Raw genomic sequence first — 19,301 nt, 5'->3', positions numbered from 1 at the left:
CCATAAAAATATTTAAATATTTGAAAATGTTTTGAAACAACAGTAGCATAAGGAAAGAAAAACAAGAAACAAAATAAATATTACACTCATGGTATTATTTTTGTCTTTGATGGTAATCGTTTTTATAATGTATTTTAGAATGTGGGAGGTTTTCATGTCCTTTTAAAATGTCCTTTGTCGTTATTTATATTATATCTAGCTATATATCTATATATCGATATATATATAGGTATATATATATATATATATATATATATATATATATATATATATATATATATATATATATATATATATTAGGGCTGGGCAACAATTTAAAATTGTAATCAAAGTTAATCGCACTATTTCTCCGATTAATCGCGATTAACTGCATTGTATACGCAAAGCCCAATAATGAATTCAAAAGTAGTGTGTAGTGCACCTTTATTGGAATATTCTCTCACATGAACAAAAGCGCCAAAACATTTGTTGTGCAAACACAATTTAAATCAGTCCTTGTTAAACAGTAGCAGTTAAATAGCATATTTTATGAAAATCAACTCAAAAAATTTAAATACAAACATTTAAGCTAATTGCCACTGCCAGGGTATTTAAGTTATCCTGTTTGTTATGGAAAATAAATATAATCTACATACAAATCTCTGAGCCACAATCATAACATCTGAACAGGCAATTTCTGAGGTAACAGCAGAAACATTTTTTTTTTATCAGAGTCTTATGTTTAAAAAAACTATATTATAGGTAGTGGGCTGTTTTAGGGAATGTTTGATCAAATTATCCATAGTAGCAATATTAATAATGTTGTGTTTATTCTGCGTAGTGCACTTAAAATAATTAAGACCATATCTAGGAATTGATATGATGGGAATTTTCCGATTGTTTGCTTGGTGCTTTAATAAACTGAACGCATCATATACATGGTACTATATTGTGATGTTATGAGCCAGGGAAAAAAAGAACTACCCTACCCAGCATGCAACAGGAGTGACGAGCATGCGCGGTAGCCCGGTATAGGTTGTGTGTCGCCATGACAGCATCTTGTATGTTGTGATATGCACACTCGGAAAGCAAACGTTAAGAACTCAGCCAACACTCCTGGTCTGCATTATTCATAAATAGACAGACAACACATATACTCCGCTGCTTCACAGGCCGCTGGATGTAGCCGGCAAAGTATTCCCATGCTAGCTAGCCGGTCTAGCAAGCACGCGTCATTCAGTCCAAAACGGCCCGATCTATCCACATTCAGAATTGTCTGGCGGTCGTAAGTGATCCCGGAGTGACCACGCTGTAAGCCAGCCATGAAATTTGCAGAATCGTCCGGTATTTTTGCCAAATGTTCCATCTTTACCAAGAGCCCATCGACGCCGAAGTACATCCGGGAGTTGCCATCTTGTTAAGAAAAGGCGTTAACAAAATAAAAGCATGCAAACAACATTCGCAAATGTGAGATAAAATAATTGTCGGCGTTAATAGATTGATGAGTTAACGCATAATTAACCCATTAATTTGCCCACCCCTAATATATATATATATATATATATATATATATATATATATATATATATATATATATATATATGTATATATATATATATATATATACATATATATATATATAGTTTTTTTATATAAATAGTTGGCAGCAGAGGCTCCATGTATTACCTGAAGAAACATTTGACTTCTGACCTTTCCACATTATTTCTCTCATCTTTACTGCTGAAGTTCAGCTCACTGAGGGTGTAAGCTCTGTTTTTTGTATTTTAATTATCTTTAATTATTCATAAACAGGCTAAAAACAAACCATTATTATGACTACTTCCTCATTTGTTTCACTCTCTACTAATTAAAACTATTCCAGCATGAAAACATTCAGGATGTTCATACACACAATATTACACATCCCCAAACGTACCATTTTATTATTGTATTAATATCATACAATATTACATTGAATATTCACATGTTAATGAAAATGTTTATTTCCACTCAGGGATTAATAAAGTATTTCTGATTCTGATTCTGATCATTACATCACTCTCATAAAGCCTTCAAAGCTGAATATGTTTTTACCATAGCTCAGCTTCACAATGTTGGAATATTGACTGCGGATATTGATATTCTTCTATTGTTTACAATATTACACTTTACTCTCTTTCTTTGCTCAAATGAACAGGATGAAAGTGTTTTTAATTGTCACTACTATCTATATATAATTATGTATATAATAATCTTCCATTCTTCACCTTCATTACCGCTTGATTTAACTCTCATCTTATTTTATCCAGAGAGAACTTGTCCATAAAAAGATGGCTTAACATCAATAAACTGTCACTAAACTTCAATAATCCAATCAATCCACTTTATTTATATAGCACATTTAAACAACAATAACGTTTCCAAAGTGCTGCACAGCCATGTTAAAAACAATATTATGCTCCACCAATGACTGAACAAAACAAAAATAAATACAAATAAAACCAATAAAAACAATACAAAAACAAATATGATTAAAAACTATTTTAAAGGGTAAAATCAATTAAAACTGTAAAATAGAAATCAAAGTGTATAAAAAACACAGAGGACAACAGAGGACAGAGGACCACACAACTCACATAGTGTTAAAAGCCAAAGAATAAAAGTGGGTCTTAAGACGAGACTTAAAACACTCCACTGTAGAAGCAGTTTGAACATGGAGGGGCAGAGTGTTCCAGAGCTTAGGGCCGACCACAGAGAGGGCCCTGTCTCCCCTGGTCTTAAGTCTGGTCTTGGGCACCACGAGCTGGAACTGGCTCTCGGACCTCAGAGCGCGCGCAGGAATGTAAATTTGGATGAAGTCCGAGATATATTGAGGTGCCAGTCCATGTAAAGATTTAAAAACAAACAGCAATGTTTTAAAATCAATTCTAAAATGAACAGGGAGCCAGTGCAATCTCAGAAGAATTGGGGTTATATGCTGGCGCTTCCTGGCCCCTGTTAAAAGTCCTGCTGCCGCGTTCTGGACTAACTGCAACCGGGAGAGAGCTTTTTGGCTAATGCCAGCATAAAGTGCATTGCAGTAGTCCAGGCCACTTCAAATAAAAGCATGCACGACTTCTTCAAAAAGGTTAAAAAATAAAAACGGTTTAACCTTTACTAAAAGACGAAGGTGATAAAAACACGATTTTAAAACGCACTTGACTTGTTTGTCTAGTTTAAAATCGCTGTGTATAGTGACGCCAAGGCTGGTGACTTTGGGACACACATCATTTTGCAATGGTCCCAAGTCAGTGAGGGCCGGACCAAAAACTAAAATTTCCGTTTTTCCCTCATTCATTATTAAAAAATTCTGGGCTAACCAAGCCTTGACCTCACATAGACAGTTAAGGAGGGGTGTCAGGGGGCCGTGGCCTTTTGAAATCAGCATATAAATTTGGCAGTCTTCTGCATAAAAGTGATAAAACACTCCATGTTTCTTAAAAATATCTCCAAGAGGGAGGAAATAAAGAGCGAACAGGATGGGGCCTAAAATAGATCCTTGGGGGACACCACAGTAAAGCGGGGCAGAAGAGGAGGTGGCGTCCCCCAGCCTGACAGAGAAGGACCTCTCAGACAGGTAAGATCTGAACCACTCTAACGCAGTCCCCCTGACACCCACACAGTCTCTCAGGCGCTCTAAAAGAATTGTGTGGTCGACTGTGTCAAAGGCAGCTGTAAGATCTAAAAGCACTAAAATGGCAGAGCTGCCAGAATCAGACATTAAAAGCAAGTCATTAAAAACCTTTAATAGTGCAGATTCAGTACTGTGCAAAGCTTTGTATCCAGACTGAAATGGATCTAAAGTGCTATTTTCATCTAAAAAAGGCTGCAGTTGTGCCAGAACACATTTCTACAAAATCTTTGACACAAAAGGTAATTTGGAAATGGGCCGATAATTTGACAAACTTGTCGAATCAAGACCTGGTTTTTTAATCAAAGGCTCAACAACAGCTCTTTTACAAAAGGAGGGGACACAGCCAGAAATCAAGCTGCTGTTGATGATGTTCCTAACAGACACATCAATAGTGTCCCAGATTTCTTTAAAAAAGCGAGGGGGGACTGGGTCTGTGGAACATGACGAGGGTTTTAGCTTGCCGACTATTCCTGTAAGTTCAGGCATGGACACAGGCTCAAAGTGACAGAACACAGTCGAGCACTGAGTGGCCACATTAAAACTTAATGGAAAACGAGAAAGATTTGCCAGAATAGAAGCAACCTTATCATTAAAAAAGGAGAGAAATTTTTCACAAGTTTCACTTGTCATCTCCAGTGAAGTGGCTGGATTCGGTTTAAGAACATTACTGATGTTATTAAAAAGAACAAATGGCTTACTGATGCTACTTAAAATTAAGTCTGACAAATATTTAGTTTTCTCAGCTTTAACCACACTTTGATAATTTCAAGTTTTCTTTTAAAATTTGATAGGAGACTTCCAATTGATCCCCTTTCCACTTGTTTCCACTTAAAACTAAATATACCATATTTGGAGATTGTAAAAATGTAAAACACAAATTATGATGGATAATATTGAAATGAAAGGAATAAAGGTCATCACATTTTTAGGAGTTAATATAGATGATGAAGTAAGCTGGACACTACATGTAAGTCATATAAAGAAAACATAAAAAAATGGAGTGCAATACGAAATAGAATAAAATACATACTTATGAATATTAACTATAATTATTGTACCCAACTTTAGTTGAGTCATACATTGTTTATTGCATAAAGGTCTGGGGACATACATATAAAACAATCACAAAACAATATTCATATTACACAAGAAAGTAAAAAGGACAATTAATAGAATGGATTATAGAGACCCAACAAATGATTCATAAAGTCACACATTTTAAAAGTAAATGATCTTGTATAAAAAAACAATTGTTCAAATGATAGATAGATAGATAGATAGATAGATAGATAGATAGATAGATAGATAGATAGATAGATAGATAGATAGATAGATAGATAGATAGATAGATAGATAGATAGTACTTTATTGATTCCTTCAGGAGAGTTCCTTCAGGAAAATTTAAAATTCCAGCAGCAGTGTACAGAGTTGAGATCAATTTAAAAAAAAAAAAAGAAAGTAAAAAGTAAATAATGGGGGTTTAAAAGGAAACAAAATAGAGAAATATTACAAAAAGAATAAAAACAATGGGAACAACAATATAACAGTAAAATAAGAATATAACAAGACAAAGTAGGCAGTAGTGACCATGTTATGAAAACGTATTGCACTGTTATTGTTTTGCATCCCCTGTCATCCTAGTACCCCCCGCCCCCCGTCCCAGCGAGGAGTTGTACAGTCTAATGGCGTGTGGGACAAAGGAGTTTTTGAGTCTATTAGTCCTGCACTTGGGATGAAGCAGTCTAGAACTGAACAGGCTCCTCTGGCTACTGATAACACTATGCAGAGGGTGACTGGCATCATCCAGGATGCTCACTAGTTTGTCCACAGTCCTCTTCTCTGCCACCCTCACCAGTGAGTCCAGTTTCATTCCGATTGTAGAACCGGCCCGCCTGATCAGTTTCTCAAGTCTGGAGCTGTCCTTCTTAGATGTACTGCCCCCCCCAGCACACTACCATGTAGAACAGAACACTGGCAACCACAGACTGGTAGTACATCCACAGGAGTTTTCTACAAATGTTGAAGGAGTGCAGTCTCCTGAGGAAGTACAGCCTGCTCTGTCCTTTCTTGTACTGGTGGTCCGTGTTAACAGTCCAGTCCAGCTTATTGTCCACCCAAACCCCGAGGTACTTGAATGAGTCCACGGTCTGTACCTCAACTCCCTCGATCACAATAGGTTGTGACCGTGGACTCGACCTCCCCAAGTCAATGACCAGCTCCTTGGTCTTTGACGGATTGAGCTGCAAGACGTTCGTGTGGCACCAGACAACAAAGTCCCTCACCAGGTTCCGAAACTCCTCCTTTCTGCCGTCCCTGATGCACCCGACGATGGCTGTGTCATCCGCGTACTTCTGGATGTGACACAGCTCTGAGTTGTAGCAGAAGTCAGCGGTGTACAGGGTGAAGAGAAGAGGGGCCAGCACCGTTCCCAGCACCAATGATGTATAAAGTAAATGATAATATGCTTCCAGAAGTGGTCCAGAAGATGTTTCAGATGTGAACCAGTAAATATGAACTAAGAGGGATTTATGTGTACTCAAAAGCAAAGGTATGAACACATGTAAAACAAATATGTACATCATATATAAGAGTTCATCTATGGAATCATCTACGATTAGAAAATAAAATATGCAACTCTTCATTATTACAAAAAACATATGAAACACGATTATGAATAAGTATAAAAGTAAATTATGGATATCTACACTTAAAATGTTTACTGTAAGTAACATATTTTATATACTATTTATTCTCACCTTTTCAGTCAAATTGTTGTGTTCATTTCAAAGTACACAAATGTGTATATTAACTCATGTACTTGACTGTAATAAAAGCACTAATCTGAAGTGTCTAATCTATAAATGTAGAAGCATATTAAAAAGATTGTTAGACAAACAACAATGTCACACATGTTATATGTGCTGATGTTGTTAGAAAGTCAAAATGAAAGTCTTGACAGTTTATTTCAAATCCTGCAGTTTCATTTGCTGCTGCTGTTCTCACCAGCACACTTGTGTTTCTTACACTGGTACTTAGAAGACAATCTTTCACCACACACACTGCAACTCAACACTTTCTCTCCTGGGTGTCTTCTCATGTGTACTGTGAAAGATTGTCGGTGACGAAAGCTTTTGTTGCAGTTTGAACAAGAGTATGGTTTTTCACCAGAGTGTGTTCTCACGTGTGTTTTTAAAAGGGGCCTTAGAGTAAAATCTTTACCACAGATTGAACCCGAAAAAGGTTTTTCACCAGTGTGTGTTCTCATGTGTGCTTTTAAGGTTTGATTTGTTACAAAACTTTTACCACATTCTGAGCAGGAAAAAGTTTTTTCTCTAGTTCGTATTCTCATGTGTACTTTTAACCTTTGATTTATTACAAAACTTTTGCCACATTCTGAGCAGGAAAAAGGTTTTTCACCAGTATGTATTCTCATGTGTGTTTTCAAATTGTGCCAATGCGTAAAATCTTTACTGCAGATTGAACATGAAAAAGGTTTTTCTCCAGTGTGTGTTCTCATGTGTCTTTTCAAATTTTGTCTTTTAGTAAAATCTTTACTACAGATTGAACATGAAAAAGGTTTTTCCCCGGTGTGTGTTCTCATGTGTCTTTTCAGACGACTTTGGTATTTAAATGTTTTGTGACAGTGAGAAGATGTGAAGTGAGTGTTGTCAGTGTGACATGTCTTATCATCTTTAGAGTCTTCATCATCAGTGTCAGGAGAGTGTGACGTTGTGTCCTCACTATCTGATAGTGGAGCTAAGAGCTTGTCTGCTTGTGATCCTCCACAGTGGTCTCCATCAGCTTCTGTTGTCATGTGTTGTGTTGAGCTGCTGCTTGGAGGCTCCCCCCCTCCCCGCTCCTCACTTTCACCTTCGACCTCATCACCTTCACTCTTCACAGGGACACCAGTCACTGGCATCTTGGTGACATCAACCTCCTCCAGTCCTTCAAGATGCTCTCCCTGCTGACTGATGCTGTGCTCTTCCTCTTCCTCTTGAATGTGAGGGGTCAGTGGATCCACATATTCCTCTTTAAATCGGGGTGTCAGTGGGTCCTCCTCTTCCTTTTTAAAATGGGGCATCAGTAGGTATTTCTCTTCCTTCTTAATGTAGGAGGGCTGTGGCTCCTCCGTCCGCATCCTGAAGCTCCACTTCTGTTGCTCAGGGTGAAGATGTTCTTCACAGACGTCTGCAAGACAAACACAGCATCTCTGCTCAGTCACACAATGCATTCAGTACTTTTACATGCACTTAGGAAAAACAAGTTATCGTATGAACTCTCTTGAAACCTCAGTGACGCACAAACACGCTGCTCTTTACAACATTATTTACAGGAATAGAAAAACAAACCAGGACGACAGGACTTTCTACTATGGATAGACGATATGGTTTAAAATGTATTTTGCGATACATTATTTCATATAGAATTACTAATAAAACCATTTTAAAACAGGCTACATGTCAGGTTCAAACACTGATGACATCAATTAAACAAGACAAGATGCAAAGAATCAAACAGAGACATAATTCAATTTGGATTCAATTGAGGAGAAACGTGTCGACCTCTAACTTTTTACAGTGTCACCCACGCTCTGGCGAAAGATTGTACTCCCCCTTCTTTATTTTACTTTCTTCGACCACATGACCACAGCTACTTCGAGAGGGAAGTGTGTCGTAAACAGCGTTGCCTTTGGTTACGGAACAGTTCAAAAGAAAATGTCGTAAATGAGTTCAAAAAGAGGTTCGTAAAACAGTTCAAAAAGACGTTCGTAAAACAGTTGAAAAAGGAGGTTCAAAAAGAGGTCCCCTGGAGGGGACACTGGTTCTGCTTCCTCTTTGCTTTTGTAGTACTTGGGTCAGACAATATCTTTATGTTTGATTATAATACATGAAAGAAAAAAGGAACACCTTCATCTTGCTTTCCCCAACACAGTGGAGTTTTACGAGCCTTACTCTTGGTAGGTTTCAAAGACAGCTTTTGCTTCTCACCAGTCACTCAATGCAACACAAAGTTTTTGTGATAACTTAGAAACAATTATTCTAACACTACACAGGCTCCTAATTTAGTTGCTGAAATATGCAGTCAAATATTACATAATTTCCAGAATTATTTTGTCAAATAAATAAACCAGATATTAATAGTAAATAAACAAGTACATTAATAATAATCGTTTCGACAAAATAATACAATTAGAAAAGACACAATATGTTACTGCATATGTCAACTGCCAAATTAGGAGCTTTTGTAACCCGCTTTGAATTTTTTCTATCATCAATCATATATCAAATGATGTATCGTGACATATATTGTTATTAAGATATAGATTTGAGGTCATAGCACTCATACCAAACATTGGTTTGCCGAGTCATTTTGTTTAGCCCACCAAATATATTTATTTTTTTATAATCTTCAGATGTGTGTGTATTAAGGGTTTAACGGTACGTGTATTTGTATTGAACCGTTTCGGTACGGGGGTTCTGGTTCGGAGGTGTATCGAACAAGTTTCCACACGGACATATTAAGTAGTGCACCACACGTTGTGTCAACAATGCACACTGAGGCACAACACACAGCATGCTAACAACGACCGGGCTACTACAAAGTGTAAAAGCCAGAGCTGGAAGACACTCCTGCCTCGTTAAGATCTCCCGTCTGGGAACACTTCGGCTTTGCAGTGCGATACAACAATGGGTAACATGGCTTCAACGAAGAGAAAGACGAACAAACACAGCTCCCACTGCATTCAAGCAGCTTCTACTCTGCGACTCAGGCAGGGCTAAAGCAATAACAAATGCTGTTGGTGTTTTTACAGCAGCAGATTTAAGACCATAGTGCATTAAAAACTAGATTTTGACCCACTTCTGTGGTGGAAGAACAATGAGCCCATATATCCTCTTACTGCCAAGTTAGCCAGGCACTACCTCGCCATACCTGCTACCTCCGTGCCCAGCTAAAGGGTATTTTTCACAGTTGGGGACATTGTAACTGCAAGCAGGTCTGCTCTTTCTGCAGACAATGTGGATAAACTGATTTTTCTGGCAGAAAACATGAAAATTGATTGAAAATCATCAGGGTTAAAGGCTGGAGGATGGGAAAAAGAAAAGTTAATATGAGGCTGAGTTGACTTGAAATTGTTTAATGCTGCACTTTTTGTATGTAGAAGAAAAGTTTTGTCATTTTATTTAATCCGAGCAACAACTTGAAGCAGTTTAATGTTGCACTTTATATGTGAGAATGTTGCACTTTATATGTAGAAAGGTGTCATGACGCGGAGTCGAACCCGCGTTACCTCAGCGGCTGGAGCTGCGTGTGCCTCTGCTGACAGTGAGCCAAGAGGCGCCTCTGCTGACAGCGCACCAAGAAGCGCCCTCGCTCGTGCTGAGGGCACCACGCCCACGCAGCAACGAGCCTACACGCTATCAATAATCAACACACCTGGACTTGATGAGAGGGAGCAGCATAAAGACCAGCAGACCCGAGGACCCTTTGCCAGAACGTCGCTAACCTTCCAGTAAGCATCATGTCTGACATTCCCTGTTTTCCCAGTGAATTTCTTGCCCTTGTTTTACTCTATCTCTCTGTTTTCCCCTGGTTCATGTCCTTTTGTATTTCCTCAGTGACTACGCTATCCTTCCTTATTTGTGCCTTGTCACTCAACTCGCATCCGGATTCCTGACTGCTCTCCTCGATCCACGACCTCCCTGCTCGGACCCAGACCACGCTGCCCTGCTCTTGCCCATGACCTCTTGCATGTCCACGACCTGCCTCTTCGCCTTGCCCTCTTGGATTACGACGAAAGATACAACCAACATTTACAGACAACAACCCTTGGTAACATTTACATATTTAATATTACACATAGTGAAGTGAAGTGAATTATATTTATATAGCGCTTTTCTCTAGTGACTCAAAGCGCTTAACATAGTGAAACCCAATATTTAAGTTACAGTTAAACCAGTGTGGGTGGCACTGGGAGCAGGTGGGTACTCATTCACTTTGAGTAGCATACACACGCCACGCATTCATCAAAGGTTTTAAATGAACCTTGTAAACCGCAGTCCTGCCCTGGTTGTTGCCTCCTTCCCTTCTCTGGTACACAACAAAAGGTTTGGTTAAGAAACCAATTCTGAGCCTTATCTTATTTAGTTTTTATTGTGTGTGTATATATATATATATATATATATATATATATATATATATATATATACACACAGACGAGCAGACCACCCTGGATCCCGACTCTAGGCAGATATATATATATATATATATATATATATATATATATATATATATATATATATATATATATATATATATATATTTATATATGATATATCTGCCCAGAGTCGGGACCCGGGGTGGACTGCTTGCCTGTGCATCGGTTAGGGACATCTCTGCGTTACTGACCTGTCTCCGATCGGGATGGTCTCCGGCTGGCCCCACTATGGACTGGACTCTCACTATTATGTTAGAAACTGGCTGGCCTGGGAACGCCTCGGGATCCCCCGGGAAGCGGCTGGGGAAAGGAAAGGCTGGGCTTCCCTTCTTAGGCTGCTGCCCCCGCAACCTGACCTCAGATAAGCAGAAGAAGATGGACGGATGGTTGGATGGATGGAAGGATGTGTAACACAACTTGATGTTTCTTGAAAACAGCGTCCAGTAGTTGATGTTGTTGCTCCTTCTCCTCTTTTGTTGGACAAAGTTCCTCCTCGTACTCTGCTATCGTTTTTTTTTTCTAACATCACAAATATTTCTTCAACAGCAGCAGTTAGTCGCTGATTCAGCAACACTCACATCATTTGTAATGTAGACATGTTCACACAATAAAAACACTTTACACTTACATTGGATCTCTGCTTTGATGTGTCGATCACTTCCGCCTCTCTTTGTTAGCAGCTAACAAGCTAAGCTAACCAGCAGGCTAGGCTAGCACGTCAAAGTGCACTCAGACTAATGTATCCGCATACAAACAATTAATAACGACGTTTACTCTGTTAAACGACACACATGTGCACATGTACGTTGTAATTAAGACCTAGAAACCATAATAACCAATACAACGTCTTGTTTTGTTCTACCTCCTGTGTGACGTCATCGAGGTGTTCTCAACCGCAGAACAAATGTTGGCCAAATACGTGTTTCACTGGGACAATAGTGAGTGGTGCACACTTCCTTCAAACACGTGTTTCACTGGGACAATAGTGAGTGGTGCACACTTCCTTCAAACACGTGTTTCACTGGGACAATAGTGAGTGGTGCACACTTCCTTCAAACACGTGTTTCACTGGGACAATAGTGAGTGGTGCACACTTCCTTCAAACACGTGTTTCACTGGGACAATAGTGAGTGGTGCACACTTCCTTCAAACACGTGTTTCACTGGGACAATAGTGAGTGGTGCACACTTCCTTCAAACACGTGTTTCACTGGGACAATAGTGAGTGGTGCACACTTCCTTCAAACACGTGTTTCACTGGGACAATAGTGAGTGGTGCACACTTCCTTCAAACATGTGTTTCACTGGGACAATAGTGAGTGGTGCACACTTCCTTCAAACACGTGTTTCACTGGGACAATAGTGAGTGGTGCACACTTCCTTCAAACACGTGTTTCACTGGGACAATAGTGAGTGGTGCACACTTCCTTCAAACACGTGTTTCCTTGGGACAATAGTGAGTGGTGCACACTTCCTTCAAACACGTGTTTCACTGGGACAATAGTGAGTGGTGCACACTTCCTTCAAACACGTGTTTCACTGGGACAATAGTGAGTGGTGCACACTTCCTTCAAACACGTGTTTCACTGGGACAATAGTGAGTGGTGCACACTTCCTTCAAACACGTGTTTCACTGGGACAATAGTGAGTGGTGCACACTTCCTTCAAACACGTGTTTCACTGGGACAATAGTGAGTGGTGCACACTTCCTTCGCCCGGCCACAGAAAACAAAAAAGAGTTGCTGGTGTAACAATAGGAAGAATATATTCCACTCCTCTCTTGTACACGCGGCTTATGAGGTAATATACATGATATATTTTCATATTATTTATATTATTTACCTCATATGTTGTTCGAAGCTAACGTGCTAGCGTTAGCCCGCTAGCAGGCCTTTGTAGCAAATGCGAGCGTTTTTTTGAGGAGTGTATTTTATATGTTCTCTATGAGAATTATATTGACTTATTTAATACTTTAACTGTTTTTTGTTGTATATTACAGTCAGGCTTAACATCATTAAATATTTGTTACTAGAAAGAAACGAACGTCTCGTAATTTAAGTCTGGAATAAGTCACATGGTATAATAATAATAATAATAATACATTTTATTTGGTATAGCGCTTTTCAGTGTACTCAAAGATGCTTTACAGGATGAAAAAATTATTACAAATATTATTATTATAATGACAGTAGAATATTATTGCAGTGGTCTATTTTGTGTTGGTGTCAACTTTATTAACAATAAATATAAATTATGTTTGCATGCACTTCTATTCCTTTGATAACATCCATCCATTTTCTACCGCTTGTCCCTATTTGAGGTTGCGAGGGGGGGGGGGGTGTTGGAGCCTATCTCAGCTGCATTCGGTGGACATATCATGGAAATTAAATCAACTGGTGTTTGTTATTACGAAAACACTATTTGCACAATTGTAAGCGATTAATGCTTATTCAGTCAGACTAAAATAAATATTTAATTAAATAAATGTTAAATATGAAAAATGGCTTTAATATACTGCACACAAATTGAATATGCATCAATATTTTGTTTGTAATGAAATCATGAGGTACCCAAATATTCTAATATATATATATATATATATATATATATATATATATATATATATATATATATATTAGGGCTGGGTAACGATTAAAAATTGTAATCGAAGTTAATCGCACTATTTCTCCGATTAATCGCGATTAACTGCATTGTATACACAAAGCCCAATAATGAATTCAAAAGTAGTGTGTAATGCACCTTTATTGGAATATTCTCCCACATGAACAAAAGCGCCAAAACATTTGTTTTGCAAACACAATTTAAATCAGTCCTTGTTAAACAGTAGCAGTTAAATAGCATATTTTATGAAAATCAACTCAAAAAATGTAAATACAAACATTTAAGCTTATTGCCACTGCCAGGGTATTTAAGTTATCCTGTTTGTTATGGAAAATAAATATAATCTACATACAAATCTCTGAGCCACAATCATAACATCTGAACAGGCAATTTCTGAGGTAACAGCTCAAACATTTTTTTAATCAGGGATCTTATGTTTAAAAAAACCTTTATTACAGGTAGTGGGCTGTTTTAGGGAATGTTTGATCAAATTATCTGTTCTAGCAATATTAATAATGTTGTGTTTATTCTGCTTAGTGCACTTAAAATAATTATGACCATAGGACGGCGTGGCGCAGTGGGAGAGTGGCCGTGCGCAACCCGAGGGTCACTGGTTCAAATCCCACCTAGAACCAACCTCGTCACGTCCGTTGTGTCCTGAGCAAGACACTTCACCCTTGCTCCTGATGGTTGCTGGTTAGCGCCTTGCATGGCAGCTCCCTCCATCAGTGTGTGAATGTGTGTGTGAATGGGTAAATGTGGAAGTAGTGTCAAAGCTCTTTGAGTACCTTGAAGGTAGAGAAGCGCTATACAAGTACAACCCATTTATTTATTTATTTATCATTTATCTAGGAATTGATATGATGGGAATTTTCCGATTGTTTGCTTGGTGCTTTAATTAACTGAACACATCATATACATGGTACTATATTGTGATGTTATGAGCCAGGGAAAAAAAGAACTACCCTACCCAGCATGCAACAGGAGTGACGAGCATGCGCGGTAGCCCGGTATAGGTTGTGTGTCGCCATGACGGCATCTTGTATGTTGTGATATGCACGCTCTGAAAGCAAACGTTAAGAACTCAGCCAACACTCCTGGTCTGCATTATTGATAAATAGACAGACAACACATATACTCCGCTGCTTCACAGGCCGCTGGATGTAGCCGGCAAAGTATTCCCATGCTAGCTAGCCGGTCTAGCAAGCACGCCTCATTCAGTCCAAAACGGCCCGATCTATCCACATCCAGAATTGTCTGGCGGTCGTAAGTGATCCCCGAGTGACCACGCTGTAAGCCAGCCATGAAATTTGCAGAATTGTCCGGTATTTTTGCCAAATGTTCCATCTTTAGCAAGAGCTCCTCCACGCCGAAGCCCGTCCGGGCGTCGCCATCTTGTTAAGAAAAGGCGTTAACAAAATAAAAGCATGTAAACAACATACGCAAATGTGCGATCAAATAATTGTCGGTGTTAATAGAGTGATGAATTAACTCGTAATTAATTTGCCCACCCCTAATATATATATATATATATATATATATATATATATATATATATATATATATATATATATATATATATATATATATTTCTCATGCCAGCACATTTCTTAAGGTGTGAGTGAGGTTCAAGCAACATACTATCACACGGCCACACTCGCTGGCACTTGTTACACGTGCTTCGCTGCACTTCTGTTTCTTGTCTGTTGGGCTAAAAAGGTTGCTTTTGCAGAAGGAAAAACAAGGAGAGGATATTGTGCGTAAAAGTAAAGCCAACCGACCACAGCTCTGTAGTCCTGGTCACCGTTGACGTGAGGTGGGACTATTTTGGAGGTGCACGTCAAGGTTGGCTGGTAGGTTGGTAGTGGGAGGAGCCAGTTGGCGTCACTTGATGCTGCAGCACAATGACACTTTTATACGTGCAGACTGACTTCATGCAGTCATGACGGTATTAAAATCCCAGCAGGAGGTTTTCTATAAGTTGTTACTTTTTAATCAGTAATTAATGTAAATGCAGAAAATAGGATCGATGACACAATTCATAATAATCAATAACTGATGATTATTCCATGTGTAGAAGAACATCACTACAAAGTGGTGTCAGTTCACTTGGAAAATATTATATTTGATAGACTAAAAAATATTTGACACATCTGAGCTGAAGTTTGTTTGTGTTGTCTTGCGGACGTCCAACAGATGAACGCTCGTCAAGAAGAACGTCCCCTTCAGCAGCAGGAGGATCCACAGCCCCCCCACATTAAAGAGGAAGAGGAGGAAGTGTGGATCAGTCAGGAGGGAGAGTGTCCTGTAGGGCAGGAGGAGGCTGATGTCAGCAAGTTTCCACTGACTGTTGTCTCTGTGAAGACTGAAGAGCATGAAGACAAACCACCTGAGTCCTCACAGCTTCATCACAGTCCAAGTAAGCACAACATCCACATATCATCTAATACAATGTTTGTGACACATGTTCATCCGGGGGACACATTTATCGCTAAAGATGGAGATATATTTGCTTTTTAACACCACCATTTAAATATGAATGCTCATCAATCATCAACAGTGTAATTGCTGGGGTGTAACCATGTGACCTAGAGGCCGTCCTCCTTACCTCACGTGGTCAAATGAAGGCAAACATTCAATATGGCTTCTGTTTATTTACCTTAGCAGCACATATGTCAGCATATTTCAAAGGTTTAGTGGTGAAGATAAGAGCTGTATACCAAGTACCATTTTTTTTTTTTAGTACTGGTTCCTAAAGGTCTACTGAAAGCCACTACTAGCCACCACACAGTCTGATAGTTTATATATCAATGATGAAATATTAACATTGCAACACATGCCAATACGGCCGCTTTAGTTTACTAAATTGAAATTTTAAATTTCCCGGGAGTTTCGTCTTAAAAACGTTGTGTTACGATGACGTCTACGCAAGACGTCACGGGTTTTTAGGAAGTATGAGCGCTGCACACACACACAGCTAAAAGTCGTCTGCTTTAACGGCATAATTACACAGTATTTTGGACATCTGTGTTGCTGAATCTTTTGCAATTTGTTCAATTAATATTGCAGAAGTCAAAGTAGAAAGATGGAGTTGGGAAGCTTTACCCTTTAGCCACACAAACACACGGTGATTCCTTGTTTAAAATTCCCGGAGGTGAAACTTTCCTATGGATCAGAGCGCGGTCAAGAGTACATGAATCACGACAGAATGTCAACCAGCAGGTTTCGGTGAGATAATTGTGGTTAAAACGTCGCTTCTTACCGGAGAAAAGCTGAGCTTGTGCCATCCATAAAGCTACCGTCAACTCCTCTGAGACACTGGCGTCAAGACACCCGTGGAGACACACCTCCGACTATCAGGTACTATTTAACTCACTAAAACAATAGCAACACAATAGAAAGATAAGGGATTTCCCAGAATTATCCTAGTAAATGTGTCTAAAAACATCAGAATCCGTCCCAATGCAATCGCGTTTTTTTTTTTTCTAGTCCGTCGCTTTCAATATCTTCAACCACAAATCTTTCATCCTCGCTCAAATTAATGGGGAAATTGTCGTTTTCTCCTGTCCGAATAGCACTTTTTGTTGGAGGCTCCCATTAAAATCAATGTGAATATGTGAGGAGCCCCCACACTTGTGACGTCATCGTCTGCGACTTCCGGTAGAGTCAGGGCTTTTCTCTTAGCACCGAAAGTTGCAAACTTTATAGTGGATGTTCTCTACTAAATCCTTTCAGCAAAAATATGGCAATATCGCGAACTGATCAAGTATGACACATAGAATGGACCTGCTATCCCCGTTTAAATAAGAACATCTCATTTCAGTAGGCCTTTAATTATGTGGTCCATGAAGACCGTGAAGATTCTGGACTAACGACACAACTATTTGTATTTTTAATTCCAGCTGACTGAGGTAACTATGACACGTTGTCACATTGAGTTCAGCTGCCGCTGCTACACATTACAATCAGCTTTAAATAATGACAAATAAGGAAGCAACAAACATTTGATGTGTGTGTTATTGAGAAGAAGATGACATAACTGCATTTCACCTTGCACTGCACACATAGTTGACTTCTTTAAGACTTCAACCTCTTCTGCAAATAGGAATGCTATTTAAAATGCCTCTTTTCCACTTTTGTATTTCCACAAATGACATGTGGTACCGACAAGAGTACCGATAAATACTGGTATCGATAAGGAATATTGATTAGGGTATCATATCCATAAATCTATAAATGTACATCCCTACTGAAGATACAAGCCAGATATTGGTCTCAAGATGGCGGCGCCCTGCTCGGCTGCGGCTGCAGAGGCTCTTGGTAGTAATAGAACATTTTGGCAAATCTACCAGTAATTTCTGTGAATTTCATGGCTGGCTTCCAGCGTGGACACTCCGTAGTAACGTAGGACCGCCAGACAATTTTGGATGTGGATGGATCGGGCAGTATTAGACCGAAAGATGCGTATACGTTGGACCTCCTCGCTATCCTGGGAATACTACGCCGGCTACATCCAGCGCCCTGTGAGGCAGCGGAGCCTAGTACCAGAGGGGACCGCAGACAGAGGAGACATAAGCGGTGTGATCAGAAACAGAAACGGAGATGCCGAGCGGGGCTAACAACAAAGCTAAAGGCTAATCCTCACAGAACGCCGCTTCCTTCCATCCTGCTCTCAAATGTCCGCTCACTGGAGAACAAACTGGACTACCTGAAGCTGGATTCATATGCAATACACTGCTGCTGGAATTGTAATTTTCCTGAAGGAACTCTCCTGAAGGAATCAATAAAGTACTATCTATTTATCTATCTAGATGAGAGACTGCTGCGCCATATTTCTCACAGAAACGTGGCTGAAACCATTCGTCCCGGGCGAGGCAGTTAGCATCGAGGAGCTAACTATGTTTGGGTCGGATAGGAGCAGCACTCTCACTGGTAAATCCCGAGGCGGTGGTGTTTGTATATACATCAATAACAACTGGTGCAACAACGGGAAGAACGTCTCATGTCACTGCTCTCCCGATGTAGAAATATTAACTATAAAATGCAGGCCATTTTATTTACCTCGGGAATTCAGTGCTATGATCTTCACAACAGTGTACATTCCCCCCAGTGCTCACACCAAAGAAGCTTTGAATGCTTTGTGCTGCTCCATCAATGAACTGCAAACTACACATCCAGAGGAAGTTTTCATCGTTGCAGGGGATTTTAATCAAGCTTACATGAAAACAGTTTTCCCTCATTTCCATCAATATGTGAATTTTGCAACCAGGGGTGGAAGCAAGCTGGACTTGGTTTATAGTAATATTAAACAGGCGTATAAAGCTGCACCACGCCCCCACCTGGGCTCCTCAGACCATCTATATGTGATGCTAATTCCTGCATACAAGCCCCTGCTGATCAGAAAGCAAGCTACAGTGAAGCAGGTGAGGACCTGGCCAGAGGGAGCAATGGAAGCATTACAAGACTGCTTCGGAACCACAGACTGGGACATGTTCAAGGCAGCCGTCACCGATAATCATAACACATGTGTGGAGGAGTATGCAAAGTCTGTGTCCGCATACATTCAGAAGTGCATGGAGGATGTCAGTGTGATCAGATTAGGGGCGGCATGGCGTAGTGGGTAGAGCGGCCGTGCCAGAAACCGGGGGGTTGCAGGTTCGCTTCCCACCTATTAACATCCAAATCGCTGCCGTTGTGTCCTTGGGCAGGACACTTCACCCTTGCCCGCGGTGCCGCTCACACTGGTGAATGAATGATGAATGAATGATTGGTGGTGGTAGGAGGGGCCGTAGGCGCAAATTGGCAGCCACGC

The 19,301-nt window shown here is 39.7% G+C and overlaps 1 protein-coding gene across 2 annotated transcripts; it reads right to left on the bottom strand.

Annotated features, from left to right (window-relative positions):
- Positions 1-2,318: 2,318 nt before the first annotated feature.
- Positions 2,319-11,751, bottom strand: LOC133546551 (gastrula zinc finger protein XlCGF8.2DB-like). Of its 2 annotated transcripts, none has more exons than XM_061892323.1 (2): positions 11,497-11,751; positions 2,319-7,840 (listed from the first exon to the last, which is right to left on the bottom strand). In XM_061892323.1, the coding sequence occupies exon 2, from the start codon at positions 7,788-7,790 to the stop codon at positions 6,633-6,635; it is 1,158 nt and encodes a 385-aa protein (XP_061748307.1). In that variant the 5' UTR covers positions 7,791-7,840; positions 11,497-11,751; the 3' UTR covers positions 2,319-6,632. The 2 variants fall into 2 exon arrangements, 1 of the variants encoding a protein (XP_061748307.1); XR_009805235.1 differs by lacking the exon at positions 2,319-7,840 and adding an exon at positions 11,066-11,219.
- Between the last annotated feature and the right edge of the window lie 7,550 nt (positions 11,752-19,301).

This window comes from Nerophis ophidion, unplaced genomic scaffold, assembly GCF_033978795.1.
Source record: "Nerophis ophidion isolate RoL-2023_Sa unplaced genomic scaffold, RoL_Noph_v1.0 HiC_scaffold_31, whole genome shotgun sequence".
NCBI classification, from domain to species: Eukaryota; Metazoa; Chordata; class Actinopteri; order Syngnathiformes; family Syngnathidae; genus Nerophis; species Nerophis ophidion.
The sequence above is the reverse complement of the archived record's forward strand: the minus strand, read 5'-3'. Positions and strand labels throughout refer to the sequence as shown.

Excerpts from the sequence above, each read along its gene's own strand:
- LOC133546551 (XM_061892323.1), bottom strand. The coding sequence starts at position 7,790 with ATGCGGACGGAGGAGCCACAGCCCTCCTACATTAAGAAGGAAGAGAAA.